This window comes from Marmota flaviventris, chromosome 13 (genome assembly GCF_047511675.1).
Source record: "Marmota flaviventris isolate mMarFla1 chromosome 13, mMarFla1.hap1, whole genome shotgun sequence".
In the NCBI taxonomy this organism is placed as follows: domain Eukaryota; kingdom Metazoa; phylum Chordata; class Mammalia; order Rodentia; family Sciuridae; genus Marmota; species Marmota flaviventris.
The window spans coordinates 77,662,936-77,687,929 of record NC_092510.1 but is presented as its reverse complement, the minus strand read 5'-3'; the positions used below and the strand labels follow the sequence as shown (position 1 = coordinate 77,687,929).

The following is a 24,994-nucleotide window of genomic DNA, read 5'->3' as shown; positions in this document are numbered from 1 at the left end:
GTCCCCCAGTGAAGCAATGTTCAGAGATGCGGTTTTGGGGAAGTTAGTGGGTCATAAGGGCTCTGACCTCATCAACTGATTAATCCACTGAGGTCTTCATAGATGAATGCACAACTGGGCGGTGGTAGAAAATGTAGATGCAGGACCTAGTTGAAGGGAGTAAGTCCTTGAGGCCATATGCTTGGGGATTGTATCTTGTCCCCCGCCCCTCCCACTGCCACTGATTCCCAGCTACTGTGAGAAGAATGGCTTCTACCATATGCTCCTGCTGCCATGATGTTCTGCTTGCCTCAGGACCCTAAGCATGGAGCCAGTCATGGACTGAAACCAGGAGCCAAAATAAATCTTTCCTCCTTTAGTTGACTTTCTCAGGTAGTTTGTCACAGCAACAAAAAGCTGCCTAACACAATGGCTAATGTTATTAAGCATCTTCTCGTGTGCCTATTCATGAACCTAATCATTCAGGTATCTGCAATGTCCATTCAATTCCTTTGACCTTCACACTTAGGTTATAGGTTATAGCAGCAATGGAAACAAAATAGAAGCAGATCTTTGTTGAAGGCAGAGTGAGGCAGAGGTAGATACTACATATTGTCACAATATTATGAAAAGAAAAAATATGTTACAGGAAAAAACAAGGGTAAAAGTAAAAAGGAAAGACCACTCAGGAGAAACTAAGGAAGTATTTTCTAGACTAAAGATGAAAGAATGGCTGCAGTAGCTAAAAAGAACATGTGAGTTGGAAAGAGAAACCTGAGGCCAGAATGGTGAGTTCTTGAATTTTCTGGATTGCTTTTACGGGTGGATCAGTTAAGGTGGTGACAAAGACTAAGTTGTGACTGTGGAAGAAGTGAACCCTAAAAGTCTCCACTGAGAAAACTTAAAAACTGTCCTGGGCTAGAGTGAGAATCAATGAGAAGAATGATAAAAAGTGCTTTGTAAACAATACACATGTGAAGTTGGTTCAAAGAGCTGCTTTTCCCCATCTGGCACTGCACATTTATTCCCCAGACACCCTAGGAAGTGGGTACTACTACTACTGTATTAATATTATAAACGAAGCCCTTTAGGTCAAATATTATTGTTATTTTCTATGGTATAAACTATCCTTTGGCTGTCCACTACATCTAACCTTATGGATACATCCCCGATTACATGAAAAATCTTACTATCATAAAAAACTGCAAATACTGTTTCCATTGTGTTGCTTTTATCTTTGTACCAGAAAATCAAATTTTTCATAATCAAACATGCCAACCTTGGTACTACTTAATTTCTTTATAGCTTTAACAATGTATAAATTATCTCCTCTCCAAAGCAAAGATAAGTATAATATTCATTTCAAAATATTTAATTCATCTGGAATTTAGTTTGCATGGTATGAGATGAAAATCCGTCTAAAGGAAGCTTTCTTTGTCATATCATTCAACCTAATATTTTTTGTTAAACACGATTGCTTTCACAGGTTTTATTTTAGTTGGCTTCTCATATGTACTAATCTACTATCAATTTATTTCTTCTACTTCTATTTTGTTTCCATCACTGCTACTAACCTATATTTAGGTCTCGTAAATATACTCTGGAAAAAGTTTTAGTTTAGAATGGCTAAACTCCTTTTGTTCTGCTCAAAAGTATACAATTATTAATAGGAGAGTGAAAACTATAGATATGTAATCTTGATTCAATAAGGTACCCTTCACTCCCACATATTTTGTTTGGCCAGTACACTAAATGCCAACATCTAAAAATCCTGAGATCTAACAAGTCTTGTGAGCTCCTCCCAACAGGCTTCTGGACTCCCTGAAAACTTAGCATCGCAGACTCTTTTGTGTACATGCCAAACCTCAGCTAAAACCAAGTAGCAGCTATCTTCTCTGTATGGGGCACACATACAAAGTTCAGAAGTCCAATATTTCCTATTGTGTTATACCCAGCCCACTTATGCAATTTATAGTGTCTGCCTAGTGGTTTCTCAATTTTCATTCCCTGCTGAAAAACCTACAAGTTTCTTTTTCTGCCTTGAAAGCCAGACGGTTTCCAGCTAATCTGGTGTCAACTTCAGTAACTATACTTAGCCTAGACTTCTGGTCTAATCTCTTTTGCACTTCTACCGTGGCTCCCAAGTTCTATTTCATTGTTTTATAATAAATTCACCTCATTGTAATCCTTTCGAATTATTTTAAGAATAATTAAAAAAACTATTTTTTTCCTCTGAAATTCTTAGCTACTTTTTTACTCTGCATTTTATACTATCAATCAAGTTAAAGTTAAAGTCAACATCCAACTGGGATGTTAACTGGTACTGCATTAAGTTTATAAATTAACTTTGTTAGTATCATCATCTTTATTAAGACTATTTACGCAGGAATAGATTAAATTTCTCTTATTATTTGTTTTCTCTTCTTTCCATTAAAGTATTATAAATCTCTATATTTAGCCATATATACACATATATACACACACATATATCTTCTTGGCTTTTAGTTTTTTGTAAAAAAATCAAGTATTATATTTTTCCTTATATTTTTCTGCATAGTGATAAATGACTAAATTTACTTAGGTACATGTTTTATAACATATAATTTAAGCACCTCATTTCAAGGTGTTTTTATTGCATCTCCTAAACATTCCATGTGATAGTCCCTTGCCATTGGCAAATAGTATTATTTTCTCTGTAATGACCTATACACATTCCATTTATCTCTTTTATAGGATTTGTTTCAACTAGTTATTTGAAACAGTAGTATAAAAAAGGTGACATCCTTGTTTGTTTAATTTGAGGAAAACTATTTCTATTACTCTGTAATATTGGTGGCTACCCCTACTAGGAACTCCTTTTGTTTTGACTTAAGATAAAAACCTATTTTCAACAAAGATGCCAGGATAAATCCAAGGGGAAGGTAGTCTTTTCAATAAATGCTGCTGAATAACTGTAATTTTGTATGAGAGTTGGGGAAGATAAATCTTGGCTTTTATTCACACCATTCAAAAATTAAATCAAAATAGATCATTGACAAAAACACAAGAACTAAATCAAAAAAATTCTAGAAGAAAGCATGGAAAAAAATCTTTGTGAACTTAAAGGCAACAACTTCTTAAATAAAACACAAATATATGAACCATTGATAAAAATGGATAAATTTGACTTCATCAAAATTACAAACTTTCGTCATCAAAAGATGGTTTTAAGAAAACAAAAAGGCAAACCACAGATTAGAGAAAGCATTTAAAAAACATGAGAAGAAGATTAACATTTAACAGGGATGAGAGGTGGGAGGGAAAGGGAGAGAGAAGGGAAATTGCACGGAAATGGAAGGAGACCCTCAGGGTTATACAGTGGAGGGGGTAGAGAGAGAGGAGGGGAGGGGAGGGGAGAGGTGGGGAGGGGGGATGGTGGAGGATGGGAAAGGCAGCAGAGCACAACAGACACTAGTATGGCAATATGTAAATCAATGGATGTGTAACTGATGTGATTCTGCAATCTGTGTATGGGGTGAAGGTGGGAGTTCATAACCCACTTGAATCAAAGTGTGGAATATGTCAAGAAATTTGTAATGTTTTGAATAACCAACAATAAAAAATTAAAAAAAAAAGAAAAAAAAAACATATACCTAACAAAAGTCTTATATCCAGATTATATGAAGAACTCTTGCAAGTCATTAATAGAAACCAATTTGTTAAAAGATGTGCAAAAGGTATAAATACAAAGAAGATAGATGAATGTTTGATTAGCACTTAAAAAGATGCTCAACAAGGCTGAGATTGGGGCTTAAAGGTAAAATGCTCACCTAGCATGTGTAAGGCACTTTGTTTGATCCTCAGCACCACATAAAATTAAATAAATAAAGGTATTGTGTCCATCTACAACTAAAAATTTTTTTTTTTTTTTAAAAAGATGCTCAACACCACTGGTCATTAGAAGTAAGTGAAGTAAAAACAACGAGATACCACTACACACCCACCAGAATAGCTAAAAATAAAAAGACTGATAATACAGAATTTTCATGAGAGGTACAGCCCACAACCCTCCCCTTTCCTTGCAAAATGGGGCAACCACTCTGGAAAACAGTTTTGTCAACTTCCTATAAAGTTAAATATACCCTCACAATATGACTCAGCAATCCCAATTCTAAATATCCAGCCAAGAATAATGACATATTTGCCCATATAAAATCATGTACACATCTTTTCAAAGCAGTATTATTCATGATAGTAAAAAAAAGTTTTAATATGGAAATTTAAAAAAGATGTATAGATTTAAAAAATGTAGTATAACCATGCAATGGAATACTACTCAGTAATTTAAAAAGATCCACCTAATGCTGTATTAAAATAACACAGATGAATCTCATTAACCTTATGCTATGTAAAAAAAAAAAAAAAAGGCAGAGACAAAATATTACATACTCTATGATTTCATGATGGTCTAGGGAAAAAAGCCTATAGCAACAAGAACAGATCAGTGGTTGCCTGGGGGTAAGGATGGAGGCAAGGACCTAATATGAAGGTGCACACTACAAATATTTACCAAAATTCAAAGTGTATACTTAAAATGGGTGAATTTTATCATATGTAAGTTATACCTCAATAAAACTATAAAAATAAAATAAATAAAATATCTTCTGAATGTATGCTTTATAAAATGCAATTTAAGTTATAAAATGCAATTTTAGAGCCCTAGTGTGTAGGAAGAATTTAACTTTACTCAGAAAGAGATCTGGACTTTGACCTTGATTTCTGGGAGTTAATCTCTACACCTCTTAGGAGTGTCTTTGTTTACCTGTGGTCTTGGTCACCATGAAATCACAATGTGATTCCTAGTGAGGGCGGGCCACATCAGATAGTATGTAGGGCAGGGGTTGACCACTCTGGAAAGACCAACAGCCTTAGGTATTCTAGGAGTTCTGGATCACATGTGGTATCAGATTGACTGGAGGGGCTGGAGAATAGGGACGAGTCAAGGGCATTAAAAAGTCCCAATAAAAATGCTGAACACTGGGGCCGAGTTGAGCTTCCTTAGTTGGCCATACTCTGTGGATTGTTATACATCAGTGCCAGGAAATTAAGGTGCTCTGACTCCACATGGTTCTATTCTCCAAGAGTGTGAATACTGGAAGCTCTGTATCTGACTCCCTTTTGTTGGCTGACTTTAAACTGCATCTTCTCCCGTTCTAAACTCATAGCAGGAGTATAATAGCTTTTAGTGGGTTCTGTGAGTCTTTCTTCCTAGCAAATTACTGAACCTGAAGGTGGTCCTAAGGAATCCTAAATTTGCAACTGGTGTTAACCATGTGCCTTCTAACTTTTCAAGTGCTCTCAACTCTTATACCCAGATAAATATAAATAGGTAAAGAACCAATGAATGTAAAATTCATACTTACAGTGGTTAATAATTACCTAAAGTGTATTACAAAGTGAAAGAGTAAAGTTTCTAAGCTGCAAAGCCTGAGTTAAAATGTAAAGGACCAGGTATTGTTAAGTTTCTAAGCTACACTCAAAGCCTGAAATTCCTGTGGCAGTTAAGACAATTCCAGGAACTGCCCATTAGATAATCCCCCCTGACCACTTAGTTGTTTAACAACTTAGACCCAGTGCAGTTCAGCACGTAGGCACCTCAGGGCCTAAACCAATCAGTTTGAATGTATACCCCGCCTTAGGATTGACCTATCACCCCCGCCCGACCTGTTCCCGCCAATGAATGTACTAATCATGTTTGAGAATTGTTGTTTGATTTTCCCGCGGTGTATGGTGATTTGTTAAAGGGGACTGTGATGTATGTAAAGTCCCTGCCCTCCCTAAAAAAGTGTACTTAAGCACTGCTCAACCCCTGCTCGGGGCTCTGGGCTGCTCTCCCTCCTTGAGTGAGCACAGAGCCCCAGCATGCTGGATCTTCAATAAACCCCCTTTTGCTGTTGGTCTCTTGGTGGTCTCTTCCTCCGTCGTTCGCTGGTCCCTTACAAAAGATCATGATGTATAAGCTTATGTACTACAAAGATCATGATGTATGAGCTTATGTACAATGAAAAAAACTTTAAAAAAATCTTTGCAGGTATTAAGTTAACTTGGAAATAACCTACATATTGAAACTCTGGATTGAGAATGTATATCAGTTGTCTAACTTAGATATAGCAAGTATACATTCACTCCTAAGCAGGCAGCACAGAGACATACCCAATTGCCCCAAGCTTGTCTACCTGCATCCATATCATCTAATTCTATTAGGTAACTTTCCATCTCCCTATTTAGAATCTGTAAAACATTTTGACTGTTGACTCCTGCATTTTCTAAGCATGTAGCTGGATCTTTCAAATTGCTAGCAAGTATTGTCCTAGAAGTAGAATTACAATAGATGTACAGATGTTACTTTCATAAGGAGATAAAATTCAAACTAAAGAGTAGTATGGTCACAAAATATAACAAAAAATATGTTCCAAAGATACTTCCTTTAAATTTGCCTTCTGAAAATTTAGCTCTTTTATAACTTCTAATATTTTCCATGAGAGAAAATGAAAGTTTTGAAAAAAATTTCATAAATAATACATTAAATTTCAGTTTAGAACGTCAGAAATGTTACTGTTCCTGAATGCTTGTAATTGTGGAAGCCCACAAATGAAAGTTCACGGGAGGGATCTATGGAGGCTGCTCTTTCTCATATTAAGCTGAACTAGAAGAGGTGGTTAAGTTAATGTTGGAATCAAAGTGTTTGACAGGAGACAGAGAAGAGGGTGTTTTCCCTTGAAGTAAAGATCAAAATCCTAAAGGATTTAGAATACCTCCATTTGCTCAAAATTGTCCTTAAGTATAGGAACAAGAGATGAGCTCCTGGGCTGCTCTAAGGAATATGCCTCAATGACATATGGGTAGAACCTTTGCCAAACTCCAGTGTTGAGGGCCACAGCGGAGTCGGAGTTGGGATGAGCATGGCATTCTGCTAGAAGGGAGTGGTTGAGAGGTGACACCAGCGAGCCATTGAGATGATAATGGTTATGTTAAGCTGTGTATTCAGTTGTATATGGACCCCTGCTTAACGGCAATAGGGTGGGGAATAGGGTGGTTCCTGCTGCCTCAGCCCAGCTACTCTGGAGTTCCCATGAAGTTCTCCAGGGTCCGAGTGGAGTAGGCCCGGAGCCTGGGGGAGAGCAGAGAGAGTTCCTGGGGAGTGTGCGTGGAGTGCTGGTAGAGTTCCGGCAATAAAGTTTCCTGTTTGAACATACAAGTGCTTTGTGGTGGCTCGGTGATTTGTGCCCAGCCAGACTGCGGCACTCCAGCACCAGCACACGGGATGAATGTACCACCTCCCATCTTCTGTGTTTCTACAACTCCATGCAACAGTCAGGAGCTCCTTCCCATGTGAGCCAGTCTTCACCTGGCCTGTAAGAATTCCACCCTATAGACTCAGACCATGTTGTTCCTCAGCCAACAAGATCCAGGCCTGGCCTTCTCCTCAGAATCCCATCCTCATTAGAAGGTGGGCTCTGGAGCCATCTGTCAGCCCAACAGTCCACATGACCATCCATTCGCCAGCTTCTGTCTCATCATTTACAGGTAACACTTAGACCAACTCTGTGTGACTTTTCCTGTACAGAATGCAAGCCTTGCCCTGACCCTCAACTTGTTTAACTGGGGCTCTAATACCACCTAAAACTGTCCCTCAGCTGCCAATTACTGGCTGACTCTTCAATCCACATGTATAACCTATAATCAAGATGCTGCCCTGAAAAAAGAAAGTCAGAGGGATTCAAGAACAAGAAGGGTTTGTGCCTTCTAACTTTTCAAGTGCTCTCAACTCTTATACCCAGATAAATATAAATAGGTAAACAATCTATTTATAGGGGGAAAGGAGTCATGAGTCATAGAAAATAGGCTGGAGAATATTCAGGCCGACCCCAGAAGCTGAGAATGACTCCCAGCTGATGGCAAGGAAACATACCTCAGCCCTACAGCCACATGGAACAGAACTATCAACATCTGAAGCAGTCTGGAAGACAATTCATTGCCAGAGTCACAAGAAAAAATTACAGCCCTGACAACAGGGCCTATGAAACCTGGGCCAAAGAACCAGCTAAGCTGTGCTTGTTTATATTTCTGATTTACAGAACCTCATTGTTTTAAAAGTTGCTTAGTTTGTGGTAATCTATTACAGCAACAATAGAAAACTAATGGTGGTCCCAGTCCTTCCATCACATTGCCTTATATTTCTTTCCTCACCAGCCTGCTGTCAGGAACCCAAGAAAATGGAGTCACCCAGCATTCAGCAGACACTGATACAAGATGTTCCCATTGCACCTTCATCATTTATCTCTGTATTCTGTCTTCCTCACCAGAACAAGCTCTTCAAGGACAGAGACTACAAATTTCTTTTTAATATTTTTCATTAATGCAAGTAATAGATATTGATTGTAGAACACTTAGAAAAAAGAGATAAATATAAAGGAAAAACCATCTATGATTCAATAGTTCAACACACTGTTAACATTTACATGTCATTCCATACTTTTCTAAGGACATGTACATTTTTAAAAATATTTATTTAGTTGTAAGTGGACACAATACCTTTTTATTTTATTTATGTGGTGCTGAGCATCGAACCCTGGGCCTGACACATGTGAGAGGAGTGGTCTACCGCTCAGCCCCAGCCCCAGCCCCAGGACATGTACATTTTTACATATATTAATAAAGTCGAGTTGCCTCTACTGTGTTATAACTTACTGTTCCCTTAATAATGTATGCAGAGGCTTCCTGCTGTTGGATATACGTCCACAGATCATTTTTACTGGCTCCACAGTGCCTCAGACTGGTCCTCCCATTGTAGCCTCTCTTATACCCTTACACCTCTCTTCACAAGACTTCCTTCAGCTGAAATAATCTGTGATTACCTGATGAGTTTATGAAGTCCTGCTTTCTCTATTAGATTACAATTTCCATGAGATAAAAGTGTGCCGATTCAGTTAGAGAGCAAACATAATCTCAAGTCCCTAAAACAAAGAAGACAGCCAAGAAATAGTTGTGAATGAGTGAATTTAAACAAATTCCATTTTTTTTTGACCATTTTGGCTGTTTTCCTATTTTATTAATACTAGAAGAGGTCTCTAGGTTGAGGATGTAGTTGATGGAGTGCCTGCCTAGCATGCATGAGACTGTGGGTTGTATCCCCAGCACCACAAAACCAAAATAAAATGAACAAACAAACAAAAAACTGGAAATATTTCCCTAAAAAAAAGTCTCCAGCACACAATTGAATTTTCAATTAATGTTTTCTGAGGGTTAAATAAAATGATAGGCAGAATTTCCAGGAATGGTAAAGAATATTTCTTCAGTACATAGAAATTCCAGTCAAATCAGAAGGCACAGAAATAAGTCCTAGTCACATAAACACAAAGAACTATACTTAGCTGATAAAGAGATCCTAAAAGCAAGTATTTAGCAAATTTCATTTGTATTATTATTTTTTTTAATTCTTTTTCAAACATGGAGAGGTATGAACACTCAATAAGATTTGGTGACTCTTCAAAAGAGGCATGTTTTATACATTGACAAATCAAAGAAAAATGGTTTCCCTAAAATAGGTGGTTATATGACATGGTATAGGCATGGAGAACTCAGAAATTAGAAATTGTTTAAAGAGTGAATACATTCTTCCTATTAGTACAATATCACTATCAATCACCTAAATAACCCTTTACATAAGTTAGTAAGCTAATCAGTGATCCTAGGGTAGACTGAATCAGATACACTGAACTTACAGAACTCTGAGTTTTAAAGGTGATCAATGATCACAAAAGTCCTATCTATACTGTACCCACGAAGATTATAAAAATGAAGAGTTTCTCTAAAACAACCCCACTGTTCAAGCCAATCAACTGTCTTACCAAAAACAAAACAAAACCCACTATCAGTTTTAAATTAGGTGTTTTTTAGTAAATATTTAAAACATACAAATGATAAAAAATATGAAATGAGAATAATGTAGTTCATCATAACTATTCATATTCTTTATCTGACAGAGATAGAAAGAGACAAGATAGCCTTCAAATTATTCAAAGCCTTCACAGATTGAGAGGTGCTGTGGTTCTTTCAAAGTCTCTTTAGTTATAACTTTATCAATTTATATAACCTGCCCTTTTTTCTCTCCATGTTCCCATAAGTTTCTTTCATCTCCAAAGCTGGCAGGAAAGGATCCCCAAAATAAAAAAGATGGGAAACCAGGATCACTGTACAGTTCACCAGGCACAGTGCAGACTAACACAAAGAGCACTCAATGGAGGGCGAGGCTGGAGTGCCAGCCTGTTCTTACAGACAGCCCTACAGATCCATAGGTTCTGGATCCCTGGGTTCTGAGCCAGTGCATTCAACCAACAGAGAAATGAGAATATTAGAAAAGAAAGTGCATCTGTACTGAATATGTATGGACTTTTTAATATTGTTATTATTCCCTAAACAATACTGTATAATAGCTATTTACACTGTACCAGGCATTATAAGTAGTCTAGAGATGATTTAAATTATACAGGAGGAGTGTGTAGGTAACATGCAAATACTGGTTATACAAAGGACTTGAGCATCCACTGATTTGTGTGTGTGTGTGTGTGTGTGTGTCCCACTCGCCTGTGGACACTGAGGAAAAACTATATCTTTTTCATGTCTCTCATGTTTCCCAGACCCCAGATTTTTTTACTTGTAAAATGCAGGCACTCAATGATACCAAGGGCCTCCCAGCACAAATATTTTCAGCTGTGAACTTACAATGAGAATGAGAACAAAAGAAGTAAAACACACTCCAATTCTGTTTTCACTTGGCATCCTAAGATGATGAAGAAAACTGAAAGTGGTGTCAAATAAAATGCTTCCCTTATAGATACTGTACTCATTCATGGATGCCATCACCCTCCTCAGACCTCTAGTTCATCTACGTCCTGTTAACACAGAGGATATGAAATGGGAGAGGCATTTTATGACCACAGAGCTTTTACCAGTGATTGGAACTTTAAATGGCTTCCTCAGAGGAAAGACAAAAAAAATATATAATGAAAAAATTAAATTTGTGCAAAAATCTATCTTTAGAACCTCTATGTACAAATCAATACAAATAAAATACATTGAGAACTTCTTAGAGTAACAAAGAATGTGAACACTAAACTCTGTTAGGATTATTTGCAAGATGGAGAAGAGTTCTAATAAGAATATTGTGATTAAATTAAAACAATTAAAAGCAGTTCCCCAGCCTCACCCAGCTTTATAATGATCTGTGCACACTAAAAGCCAATGCCACCTCACCATATCCTCTCCCAACTCAGGACATGGGAATGCATACCCCACCCCTGCCCCAATCCTCTCCCCAGAGACCAATAGATCTTCTGTCCCAGCACGATCTTTATCCCACTAATTCAGGTGCATTAGAACTAAATAGGAGCATCGCCACTCCGTGTCCAAACTGATATGTAAGACAGGGGGATTCCTCTACAGGAAGAATTTTAATAATAACAGTACTCTCTAGCTTCCCATTTCGAGATGTGGTAGTTTACTCCCACAAGGGCTCCCCCCACCTACTCCCACTCTAACATGACGCCATCTGCTATTAAGCTCTCACTAGAGGACAGTCCTGATTTTGAAACTTGAACTTCCAAAATTGTGAGCTAAATAAACATTTTTCTTTATTAAAAAAAAGAGTAATAATAATTTTTGGTCTCAAAATTGACACATACACTGTAAGGTTGCTTATATGTTATAGACCTGAAAAATCGTAGATCTAGATGTGGCAGAATAGATATGTTTTACGGAATTGCCAGAGTTCAAAAATATATTGCCACCACCCTATTCCTCAACATCAAAAAAAAAGATTATAAACCCTACCTGTCTTCTGTAGTAGTATTATTAAAAAATAGCTCAGCTACAAAGCAAGACATTCTCATTTTAGGATTTAGTTGGCACTCACAAATACTTGATGGGATGCTTTAAGGAGTTTGCACATTAAATAATCTAAAGATTCCTTCAATCTCTGACACTTTTTGGTTCTAATATAAATGAGCTTTTCTGAGTTGACTTAGCCTTAGAACCATATCTAAGCACTATTTCTATGCAGAAAAGTTTTAAGTATCTCAAGCAACCAATTTAAAAATCAACTTAATCTATTTGAAATTAAGGTTTTCATATTATCTCACAAAATATTGTCTGCTGTCTTTTTGTGCATCCTTATCACTGCAACAAATGTATTATCACGTCAAAAATACTACTTGGAGGAAAAAACCCATTATCATCGGAACGATAAGAAAATATTACTTTTTCTTTATGCTAATAGAATTCTTTTATTCATCTTGGCATCTTAAACATTCTGGTTAAAATAGGTCAAAGGTGTTCTCCTTTGGATTCCTCTCCTGATTACCTTCCTTCCTTTATTACTATAATTAAATAAGCCCTTCTTATGGAACTCCTAGGTGCTCAACTCTGAGGGCTAAAGAAAATATGGTGTTTCAGGAAGCAGAGTTAGCAGAGTGACAGACTCTCAGAGGCCTCCATTATCCCTGTGTCTTATTGTTTGTGCCCTTGAGTCATCCTCTCTTCCTTGAGTTTGCTTCTAATCAGTAGAATATGGCAAAGAGGGACGGATATCACTTCTGTGATTACACTACGTAGGACTGTAACTCCCATTTTTCTAGCAGACTCTCTACAGATGCTCTCACTGTTGGCTCTGATGGGGCAAACTGCCCATCCAGGTGGCCTACACCTGAAGGGGGACCTCCAGTGGCAGCCAGCAAGTCCAGCAATCCTCAAGGAACTGTATGCTGCCAGCAACCACTTGTACCTGGAAGGGAAGCCTTCTCCCCCTGAGCCTCAGGTGACACTCTGACCCTGACTGACCCCAAATGAACCACTGACTACAGCCCTGAGTAAGCTATGGAAGGTTGAAGACCAAGGCAAGCCATATCTAGATTCTGAAGCTGAGATGAGAAATGCTTCTTGTTTAAAGCCACTAAGTTTATGGTAATATGGTTACCTAGCAACCAATAATTAATACAGACAGATGAGAAACACAGAATAATTAGAGAGCAAATTGAAGGCAATAGAATAACCAGTATGAGATAGGAAAGTTCAGGTAATCAAAGTAAAGAAAACTCACTATGGTATAAGGTTAGTTTTGAAACATTTGATAATAAGGTGAGTTGTGAGTCCCATTGTGTTTCAAAGACCCAGATTGGCAGACAGGCAGAAGGAATACCACAGAGGTAGAATTAACTGAAGGTCATGGGCAATAATAACACACACTGAGGAACAGTGAGAGAGGGCTGGAGAGGTGAAATGGGTCCAGATCGCAGAAGGCCTGAAATGGTGGGGGCTGAGCGGGCTCATCTTTGATACTACAGACAGCAAATAGAAGGCAAAGGCTTTTGAACAAGGAAATGACAAAATAAAAGCCCTGTTTTAAAGAACTTAATCCTATCACAGCATAAAGGATGGAGCAGATTACAGATAAGAAGACCAAGAATAGATATGCTTGCACAACCGTTTTCATGAGAGGCTAACAAACACATGGTGGGGGTGGGGGGTTCACACTCATTAATAATCAAACACATGCAAATTAAAACTATAAAGCACCATTCTTTGGTCTACCAAAACAGTAAAGAATAAAAACTAATAATACCAGTAAAAATAAAGTAATCTCAGACACTGTTGGTGGGAATGTAAATGGAACCGTTTTTTATGGAAATCCATTCTGCAATATGCATTAATAATCTCAAAATATTCAGATCCTCAAACTCAGTTATTCACTTCTTAGAACACTGCTGAAGTAGATTTATTTTCTCATTCAGCAAGCATTTAACTGGGTGCCTACTACATTCAGGCTTTGAGATGTGCCCTGGGGATACAGTAGTGAATAAGAGATGCTTCTCTCTTGGCACTTAAGAGAGACTTATGTACATCCAACCCTCCATGGAACAATCAATGTATAACTGCACATATTATAGGACACAATGCTTAAATTCTGAGATCAAAGAAGACCTCTTTGAAAGTGACATTTTGCTGAAAGCTGAAGATCAGTAGAATTTAGCTACAGGAAAAAACAGAAGAATTTTTTTTTCTTAACAAAGGAAGCAAAACTTATGAAATAGAGAATTAGCCTTACCCAAGACTTTAGAGGACTCATCTGTTGATTTATTCAACAAATATGTATGGAGGTTCAAGTAGGCATTAGGTAATACAACAGAGGCTGAGGAGATCAAGGATGAGAGAAAGTGACCAAGCAGAGAAACAGGTATAAAAACACTCTAGAGCTACAGATGGGTGTGGAATTCATAAAAGACGTATAAGGAAATGAGTGGTAAAAGAAGGAAATCAATGCATTTGACAGGAGAAAGAGGAGGATGAAATAAAGATAATAAAAATGAAGGCTACTACCTTTCTTTCACTTTCCAAATCCAAATACTGTAGATTTATCCACAAAAGGAATGTTCAAAAATTTACCATTCATTGACAATAATTGCCATTTATAGACAGAAATACTTAAGTGGGATAGCACTACAAAGCTTATAATGCAGAAAAGGTAATCAGAGATGGAAAATAAATTTTAAACATGTATATATGAGCTAAAGAATAGCTACAGTTGAAAAATTATACTCCTTAAAGTTATACATGAATGGCTCTCAATGAAGATAAGCATTCAGGGAAGAGTAGCCACTTTCTCAGAATAATATGCAGTTCCTCTTTACAAGAGGCCAAAGTGTACATAGAATAACCCAAGGATTTGAAATCTCTTCCATGGTCTGAGGAACCACAATAAGGTTAAATGTGAAGAGTGGCATTTACACAAACCTTACCATAAGGATATGCTCACAGTCATTAGCAAGTTACCAAGAGAGCCATAAAAATGATTACAACCCTTGTGAGCAGTGCACCCAATAGAGGAGAACCTTTTGCTTCTCATCTCCTCAATTACCTAATTTTATATTTGGGACATGTCAACAGCATTAAAGAATTAAGCAATATTTTACTGCATACATGCTACATAAAAAAATAATAAAAAAATGAAACTCTACTGCTTTTGCAATGTCTATTGAGTCTAAAATTATTTCAAGATAAAAAGTAAACAAAAGAGATATGGATACTTTTGCTAGAAGAAATAACACAAGATCTAAAATTTGTGTTAAATTCAAGGAGCAATCATAAAGAAGAAAAAATTAAGCAATCTTCCAAATTACTTCAAGTCTAATTTTTGCTTCTCTTATGTGATGCAGGTGCCTATTAAGAGAGAAGCTCATAGTCTGTTCTGGATATTCTACTGCCCACCAGCCACATGGCCTCAGAAAAGGCACTTCAGTCTCCCTAAGCCTCTGTTAGATCTACCTCACAGGGGGGGCATATGCTTGTCCACTCTGGCATGCTATACAAATATTCATTATTATTACTGAAATTTTGTTTACTTGAGCTGCATTCTCTCTCCTTCATTTAAGGGAAGAGTATCTCTGAGAAATAGTTATTTGAATTTCTTCAAGTCTGCAAAATTATCAAATTAATCTTATACAGAGAGATCAAATTTTAACCATAGATTTATATAACAATAAATAGGTATTACAAATTATCTTACTAGAAAGAACTGATGTAGCTTTAAAAATGTTTTTATCTGTTTAGCCTTTTCCTATAAAGTGTATTAGACGGATTAGCCTGGTTACCTTATAATTAGTTTTGTTAATTCTGAAGATATGGTTTGATACTGGAAAAAAATTCTAATAAATTTTGATGGGGTATAAATACACAGTTTGAACAATTACATTGGCATCATACATAAAATATATTAGATGAAATATATTTTCCCCGGACATTAAATATTAAATAGTAGTGCTTTTGAAGGAAAAAAGCAATTAAATAAGCAATCTCATGAAACCCAAAAGATGAATATTGAGGACCCAAAACAAATTTCACAGTTTGACAAGGAAAATGTATCTTTTATAAAATTGGAAAGTGATGCGTACCTATAAATGATGCATCACAAAATGTAACTTTATAACTTTAATTTTTCAATATCTATTATTATCCCTATCTCCCATCCAGTATAATCTTAAAAAGAAAAATAATGTTATTTTCTGCGTAAAAAAAAAAAAGCAGGATTTTCTCTGTGCCTCCTTTAAAGTTTCCACAGTGTTCATCATTCAGCAACAGTCTACTCACTTCCGTTGGGTGTGGTCCATGCCACTGTATGGTATTCCTTCCAATTTTGCATTTTTCTGCCCACAGATATTTCCATAGCTGTCGTATCCTGACACTAGTCTCGCTGCTGCACCTGTTGCTACTGAAAAGCCACATATAAATCCCTAGGAAAGAAACAGAAAAAAAACACACACAAATAAACCATTTCAATACCAACAGTCACTACTTGATACGATAATGAGTTTCTTTTGTCTGCTGAAGGGAACAAAGCGCTATCTTTCCTCATTGCAAACACTATTCCACTGTTTTCCTTGGATTGCATATGAGCAGCACAAAGAAGTCCACAGGGAAATACTATTTACTACCATAACAAAACAAATCCCAAGCTTTCACATCATTAGCTCATCTTTGCATTTATAATAATAATGACAGCCTCTCTATGTTGAACACCTGCTCAATGCCAGGCTCTGTCCTAGGTATTTATCACACATTATCTCTAATCCCCATGATGAAGAAACTGAGGCCAAGAGAAGTTAAATGAGTTACCTAAGCCCATAGAATCCAATAAAGATGAGAGCACAGAATCAAACCCAGCTTTGTTCATTCTTTTGTTTTATTTGGGTGTAAAGGGATTCTATTAAATGAATAATAGCAAAGGATAAATTGTTAAAAATCCAAAAAAATAGGTATGTGGGTTTTGAATCATTCTCACTTCAGTGCACACAAGACTTTTTTTGTTTCCTTTGTGCACTAAAGCTGTATACAAGCCAAAGAACTCCATCACCAAGCACTGCCAAGCCCTTCATATTAGAGACTGAATGACAGTAAGTGAGGCACTGGCTTTGTGTACTGCAAGGGTCACTTCATCTTGTGGGAATACGCTTTATCCCAGTACCAAGGGCAAAGGGGAGAAACTTCAGAACCACATCATGCTTGCTAAGTCAGGCATGCGCTGACCAAAATAAAGCAGTAAAAGCCTACACTCAACAGCAGATTACTGGGCATAGGAAGCAGAAGTGAGGGGAATCACTGCTGATGAACTGGTTATACTGTGGGGAAAGATTGGGGTTAAGAAATTTTGTGCAACCTGGTCATTAAAAGGGTAAGTTTTTGTTATCTTCAGTAGAGTGGCTAGGAAGGCAGAGATCATCACTGCCAGCTATTAGGAGCAGTACTTATCTAAGTAGTGCTGCTAGATCTCAGGCCACAGTGGTAAACACTATGCGCACATACACACTCCTCAAACTGTATTTCCCCCTGTAAGTATACTTACCTAAAAAACTAAACAAAACCCTTCTACTTTCATTGTGCAGGTAAGGGAAGTGAGAGAGAAGAGTCATGAGTGTAGCTCTTGTCAAAAGAAACTTCTTACAACTACACTTTGTGAGAAAGTAGACTCCCTGATTTGCTATTCTCTGGTTCTCAGATCCTGGCCAAGGATCTGTCTCAAGTTAGTTCCCTTAAAATGGAGACAAAGAGTAAATAGTTCATCGGGCTGTGGTAAAGATAAATGACACAACCTTATGTGGTAAGAAATCTGCCAGACATATAGGAAGAGCTCAATGAATATTAGCTATTAATGTTATTAGAAATGAGTAAATGCTATATGGGAAAGATTATGGGCTTTGGGGCTAGATAGATAAACCTGTGTTATTGATGAAATACTGATGACTTCATTTCCTACTTGTGTAATATTGGACAAACTTGCTTAATGCTCTGTGCCTTGGTTTACCCACTTATAAGTTAGGGCTAAAACTACTTACCGCAAGGACTATTAAGAGAATCACATGAGATTGTATATGTAAAGTGTATGTCTCAATACATGTTAATACCCTTCTGTCTCAAAGCAGCAACTAATGGCTAGCACCAGTTTAGGCATAGCTGGTCAGTACTTATACTCCCCTGTTGCCTGCCTCCCTCTCTCTTGACTCCTCCAAGGACACCAAGGGCAGTCAGTCCCAGCGGTGTTAATCAAGTCCTTGTGTTAAAGTCCTGGTCCCTGTCCCATGATGCTACTGGGAGGTGGTAGAACCTTTAAGAGGTGGGCTTAGTAGGAGGGCTTGAGGCTACTGAAGAAGTGCCCTGTGTGACCCCAGACCTTTCCTTTCCTTCCTGTTACTCTGCCACATGTTCCCACCATGAGGTGCCAGTATAGTTCCAGAAGCACACAGCCAGCCAATCAAGGAATGAAACCTCCAAAACTATGAGTCAAAACAAATCTTTTTCTTTATCTGTTGATTATCTCAGATATTCGTTATAATTCCAGAATACTAACACACTTTCCAATTATTTCTTTAGTAAGAAGCATCAGAGTAATAGAAAAGGAATGGACTTAGGATTTAGAAACAATGAATTCAAATTCTTTCCACCATTTCCTTACTACCTGTGATTTCCTACTACCAATTTCCTACTTAGACTCTGCTCTCTCTACATCTCCAACACTGAGCAATACCATTTACCCTGCAGCCTAATGATGAGCACTAAATGAAGTAACATATACCCAATCCCTAGCTGAATTCTACTGCATGGCAGGTGATCAATAAATGGCAGCTGTTCATGGTAAATTTGAATGGGGAAATCAGATTAAGGGGGTTACGAATGGTAACTGGAGACTAACAAAAGTCCCTTGGCTTCTCTATTTTAGAGCAAAAATTTCTAGGGAGAAAAGGTGAAAAACAATATCAGTAATTTTATTGCTACACAAACTACTCAGTCCACAATTAATATTCTTTGATTACTACTCTTGAATAGCAAAGATATTACATAAGTAAACTTCTTTTACTTCTTATAGGAATTGTTTTTTATGTTTGATAAGTATGTTGTTAGATATTCTTCAAACAGTTTCTGGTTTCCCTTTCTGACTATTTTTAACAGTACTGTTGGACATGTGGATATTTTTCTTTATCATAAGCTACCTCACATCCCTCCAGGATGTAGGCAGGGCATAAATTATAAATGTTACATATATATGCTAAAATGGGACACTGACATATTTTCGTATAGGTCATTTAAACTTCTTAGTAGCTTCCAGAAACATTAGAATAGAGAGGGTGAGAAGTTGAAGGTGGAGAAGAAAGGGAAATAGAAAGCTAATAAGATGGTAAGAAACCATGACTATTATCCTAGGGACTTCCTCTACAGCACAAGCAATGACAATGGGGAACTAGGCCACATACAATTAAAATTACAATCTCCTTAAAAAGAAAAATGCTAAAACCCAAATGCAGGAAGCAATATCGTTTCAGAAGAGAAAAAATACAGTACATGAAATTAAAACATGGTGAGAGAAACTTTATAAAATACACTCAATAATTTAATGGCTCCACAGAGAGGGGAGGGAAAAGGCTTCCAACAGAGTGAAATCACATTAATGAAGCAAATGATGAGGAGGGTAAGGAAAGCTTTTATAAGCATGGAATAGAAAGCAATCACTAGAGAGAAAGTAAGCCTATTAGTAAGGAAGAGAACCATGGCTAAAATCTTAAAATGACTGAGCTGCTGAAGTGCTTTCAGGACTATTATTTTAAGGGAGAGAGGAAGAGCAGAAAAATCCACTCACAGGAGGCAACTGGAATCAGATAAAGACATACAAGGGCGATGGGGAGATGGGGAGATGGGGTGATGGGCAAGACCCGGCAACTAGTAAGTACTTACTGCCCAAGTGGAAGAAAGACAATTTGCTAATTAACAAACTGTGCTCATTTTCCCTTCACATCACAAGGTCTAGTTCTACTTAAGTAAGAGTTTTTGCTTAGTTTCTTTCAGTACTAGAGAAAGGGGGTGGGGAGGAAGAGTTAAGGAAAAAGGAAGGGAGGAAGGGAAAAGGAAGAAAAAATAGGATACACTTTAATTTCACAAGCATGTTTGAATTTCACGCTTGGAGCTTCTTTTTTAGTATTGAGATTGAGTTCAGGGGCATTCTACCAGTGAGCTAAACCCCAAGCCCTTTTTACTTTTTGTTTTATTTTGAGACAGGGCCTCACTAAATTGTCCTGGGTGGACTCAAACTTGTGATCCTCCTGCCTCAGCGTGTGGAGTCACTGGGATTTCAGGCAAGTACCAGTGTGCCCAACTCACACCTAGAGCTTCTACTAGACAACTGAGAAAGGTGGATGGCCTCAGTTTTGGGGGGTAGGGAGACAATAAAAATAATGTATGGAGGGTAGAGGTAGTATGTGAATATAACAAAATGTTTCAAAATAATGAGGGGAAATGAGTTATGGTTATAGCTGTCTCCCAGGAGTTAAGGAAAACATTTCTTGACTATCTCTCTGTTAAAAACCACCTCATTTATGTCCCATATCTCAATCAATGCTTGGGGTCAATCTCTTAATAACTTTAAACTTAGGGTAGCACTTGTTTTCTGTTTCTCCTCTTCTGAGAATCCTGAGACAAGAAAGGCTATTAGGACCCAGGAGATAGACAAAAGCTGAAGGCCTGGTGCAGAACTAATATCTCTGTAAACACACTAAAAAAATAAACTTAAAACTTTAGCCAGGGTGCCAAATTTCTGAACTCCTTTAAAGTATAATATAATTTATTACTCTAAGAAAGAGAAAAGAGACAAATAAATAAACAAATAAAAATAAATCTAGGAAATGTCCACTCAATGAGCATTTATTGAGCACAAACAAATGTAAGTCTCACCCTAAAGGTCCTAAAAGCAGATGGGCACAGTGGTGCATGCTTGTGATTCCAACAACTCAGGAGACTGAGTCAGGAGGATTGCAAGTTCAAAGCCAGCCTCAGCAACTCAGTGAGGCCCTAAGCAACTTAGACCCCCGACTCAAAAAATAAAAAATAAAAAAGGGCTGGGGTTGTGACTCATTGGTTAAGTGCCCCTGGGTTCAATCCTTAGCCCCACCCCCACCCCACCCCTCAAAAAAAGTCCTAAAAGCAATGAAATGTTCTCAATCAAAAAATAATAATAATAATAATAATGGGGGCTGGGGATATAGTTCAGTTGGTAGAGTGCTTGCCTCACATGCACTAGGCCCTGAATTCAATTCTCAGCAACACACACACACACACACACACAAAAATAAAAATTAAAAAAAAGAAAGAAAATAATGGGGCATGTAGAAGCAAAATCAGAGGCTCAGTTTCACAGACAGCTAGAACAATGAATAAAACACAGACAAGGAATACTGGTATCTGATCCTGGCTTTGCCACTACTACAACTTTTGAGCCTGGGCAGGTTAGCTTTGAATTCTCCAAGCCCACTTCCTTACTGGTCCCAACCATTAGACTAGGCTAATCTCTTAAATCCTTCCTCATTCAAAATTCTATGATTCTATGGGAAAGCAGAAAAAAGTTAGAATTTTAAGAGTATTCTTGCAGGGAGAAATATAAACTCATTTGGTTTACTACTGTGACTGAGAAAAAAAATAAAGAGTAGATTAAAACCAAATGTTTTTAACTGAACTATATATGCAAATGTGGTTAAAATGACAAATTGTACATTAGGTATGTTTTACCACAATTTTTTAAACAAGAAATGGACTTAACAAAAAATGAGTAGTTACCTGATCAAGCAACCTTAGGGTAATTCTTGGCATGCTGTTCTTTGTATTCGATGATTCTGGCTAAGAACAGACCATCAAACAGGTGAACTAAATATTGCAATGAATCTCTCTCTATCTGCTGCATGCTCAACCATGGTTAATGAGGTAGAAACATCATGCCCCAGGAACTAGACTAATGCTATAAAATAAAAAGGTCCTTGAAAGCAGTCTGAAGGACCAACCTATGCAATGTCTCCTACACCCGGCTCCCATTCAGATCACTGCCTAAAATTCCAACTTTGCATTTCCATCTTATCCTTACCCACAACTTCTATTATGCCCATTCCATATATTCTGATTCCACACTTCCCCAAACCACTTCCCTTTCCAATATATACTTTATATCCATTAGTAGCAGCATTATCTGCTAGTCTCCACATGCAAGATTTAAAGTGGGAGGACTCTTTGGTTTCTTCTCTCCATCCTTCTGCCCCTCATCCTAGCTTCCCAACTCCACAGTAGAGGGAGGAGTAATGTTTAGCTACTTGGTCAGAGTTTGAGACATTGTGAGACCACAGCTTATTGGCACATAAGATTACTGTGTCCTACAGAACCATGTGCTGAACAACTTTTTCTGTTGTTCTTGATTCTAGGCAATAAAGTATAAAGTTTACCTTTGATGACTTTTTCTTCTTCCCTGGGGTCAGAGGTACCACTGTGAAATCTTAAATAAGTTATTGAACATATTGAATATATCTCTGTACTTCTGTTTCCTAATCTATAAAATGGGGAAAGTGATAACAATAGTGTATGCAGCATTGAATAGTTGCGAGTATTAAGCGTCTGTGTCTGGTGCTAAAAATAATGTCTAGCCGCTGGTGAGCAGGGACGACACTTTCCATGGAGGCACTCCTGTTAGAGCCATCCAGCCTCCTCTCTTTCCTGCCTTTGTGGCATAAGCTGATCTGAGCCAGTGTAGCTCTCCCTTTTCTCTTCCTCTCTTCTCTTCCCTGATATACATTACTCTGAGAATGAAGTAAGACTGTCCCAGATGGGAAGGATTTAGCCCACAGGGTCCAAGTCATTTTTACCATGGAGTGCTTCCCTGGGCATAATCAAGTGCCCATGGGTGACTGTTTATTCATGCAGCTCTTGTCTCCTGAGGTGTATAAAAACCATGGTTGGGAACCCAGGAGGAAATAGGGTAGGATTTGAGCTGAAAAACTCTACACTGAACCCGTAACACAAGAACCTCACAGTCCCCCTTGCTCTGTCTCTCATTTGCCTGCAACATTAATAACCATTGATGTTACTGGTCTTATTTCTCTCTCTCTCCTTTACCATTACCTTATTTAAAAATTTTCACCTTTTACTGTTGCCCCAGCCTCCAAAGTGGCCTGTCTAAAACCTCTTCCTACTTCCATCTTCAACAGTAGCTGCTAGGGCCACACTTCTAACCTAGACAAATCACTTATCAACACTCCTGTGGCTCATCAGTGCCCATAACAGAGGGTTTCAACCTTGGCTGAACACCAGAATCACAGAGATTATATCATAATCATTGAGGTGGGTCCCAGGAAAGAAATTTGTTTTTGTTTGTGTTTTAGTGTTCCAGCTGATTCTAACACACAGCTATGGTTGAGAACCACTCGTTTACTACCTTAATTGAAAACAGAAATTTAGAAGTGCAACGTTACTTGTAATTTTTTAGAGCAGGGTAAGCATATGGCCACTATTTTCAAAATTGTGATGAAAGTTCAAACATGGGAGATGATAGCTCTCAAGAAGTCTGATGCCAATTTATTTTGAAAAACACCCCACATTCTAGACAATTCAAGCATAGAAAATCCTTGAAACTAAGGGAAGAAATAAAAAAAAAGTATCAATAATGAGGAGATAAATGCGTATAAATAAGGATTTAATGATAGAGAGGAGTAAAAGATGACAATATTTAAAATATTTAAGAGCTTTAGCTTTTGAGAGTACCAAGAAGTGAGCAAAGAATTGCAGGTAAAGACAATAGAACATACACATGGTTTGAATATCAGGCTTCAAGGTAACAAAAGTAGCCTGTAAAGGAAGCAGGCAGGTGGAGCAGTCAGTGAAAAGAACACACTCAGAAAGTTCCAGTCGTGTTCTGTCCTTGCCACTTATTAGACAAGCTAAGCTTCACATCTGTACACCTCATCTATAAGCTGGAGATAAAACCTATTTCACCAGGTAACTGGGAGAATTTAACAAGATGAACACATATATGAAAGCGTGGAGCATAAATCAATGCTCAAAAAATCTGTAGAGAAGGTTTCTTTTAAAAATACAGGGCGAGCATCCCTAATCTGAAAATCTGAAATCTGAAATGCGCCCAAATCAGAAACTTTCTCGGTGCCAATATGAGCCGCAAGTGGAAAACTCCACAAATAACTTAGTGTGATGCGCTGCAGCCCAAATGCAAGTATACTGAAATAATGTATAAAATTACCTCAGGCTAGGGGCTGGGGTTGTGGCTCAGTGGTAGAGCCCTTGCCTAGCATGTGAGGCACTGGGTTCGATTCTCAGCACCATATATAAATAAATGAATAAATAAAGGTCTATCATCAACAAAAAAATTTTAAGTTACCTCAGGATATATGCATAAGGTATATATGAAACAAAAGTAAATTTCATGTTTAGACGTGGGTCCCATCCCCAAGATACCTCATTATGTATATGCAAATGTTCCAAAATTAAAAAAAAAAATCTAAAACCTCAAACACTCTGGTCCCAAGCATTTGTGACAAGAGACATTCAACCTGTAGTAGAGAAAGAACTCCATGGGTGCAAAAATCTTCTAAAGAAAACATAAAACAAATACTCAGAAGACAAAAACCAAAAAAACTTTGAACCTCTGCTATGCCAGTATAATGGGCAACAGAACATGGCAATTTCTTCAGTTTCTATATGGCAAAATTTGTTGTTATCTGAATCATATAAAAGTAATCTATTCAAAAAATCATTCCCAAACAAATGATGCTATGCCTGGCATTTAAAAGTACACACAGTGGGTCTTAATTACCATCACACTAAAATCAACATTATATTAATTACCATTGCATTAAAACGTTTCAGTAAACAAATAACTCCTTAGTCTCAAGTCACTCCCAAATCAGTCTATTAACATTAATGACTGCACTTTCCTGAGCTATTTTAGCACAGAAAATCAGAAGCACCTTGGGTGGCATGGTACATGTTTTTATAAACATAATTTTGAAAGGTCAGCTGCTATTTGTCCCAGGGTTGCATTAGGGGGTGAGGAAAGGCTATGGACTAATTCTGTTAACAAAGAATCTTCTCCACATCTACATGAAATATTTGT

The 24,994-nt window shown here is 37.5% G+C and overlaps 1 protein-coding gene across 3 annotated transcripts in view; it reads right to left on the bottom strand.

The window, feature by feature from the left end:
* The window catches only part of Slc44a1 (solute carrier family 44 member 1), a 186,160-nt gene that overhangs the window by 111,955 nt on the left and 49,211 nt on the right, over positions 1 to 24,994 (bottom strand). For all 3 annotated transcript variants that reach the window (XM_027942967.3, XM_027942968.3, XM_027942969.3), the window contains exon 3: positions 16,159 to 16,301. In XM_027942967.3, coding sequence (XP_027798768.1) covers positions 16,159 to 16,301 — 143 coding nt within the window. The remainder of the gene's footprint in view (positions 1 to 16,158; positions 16,302 to 24,994) is intronic.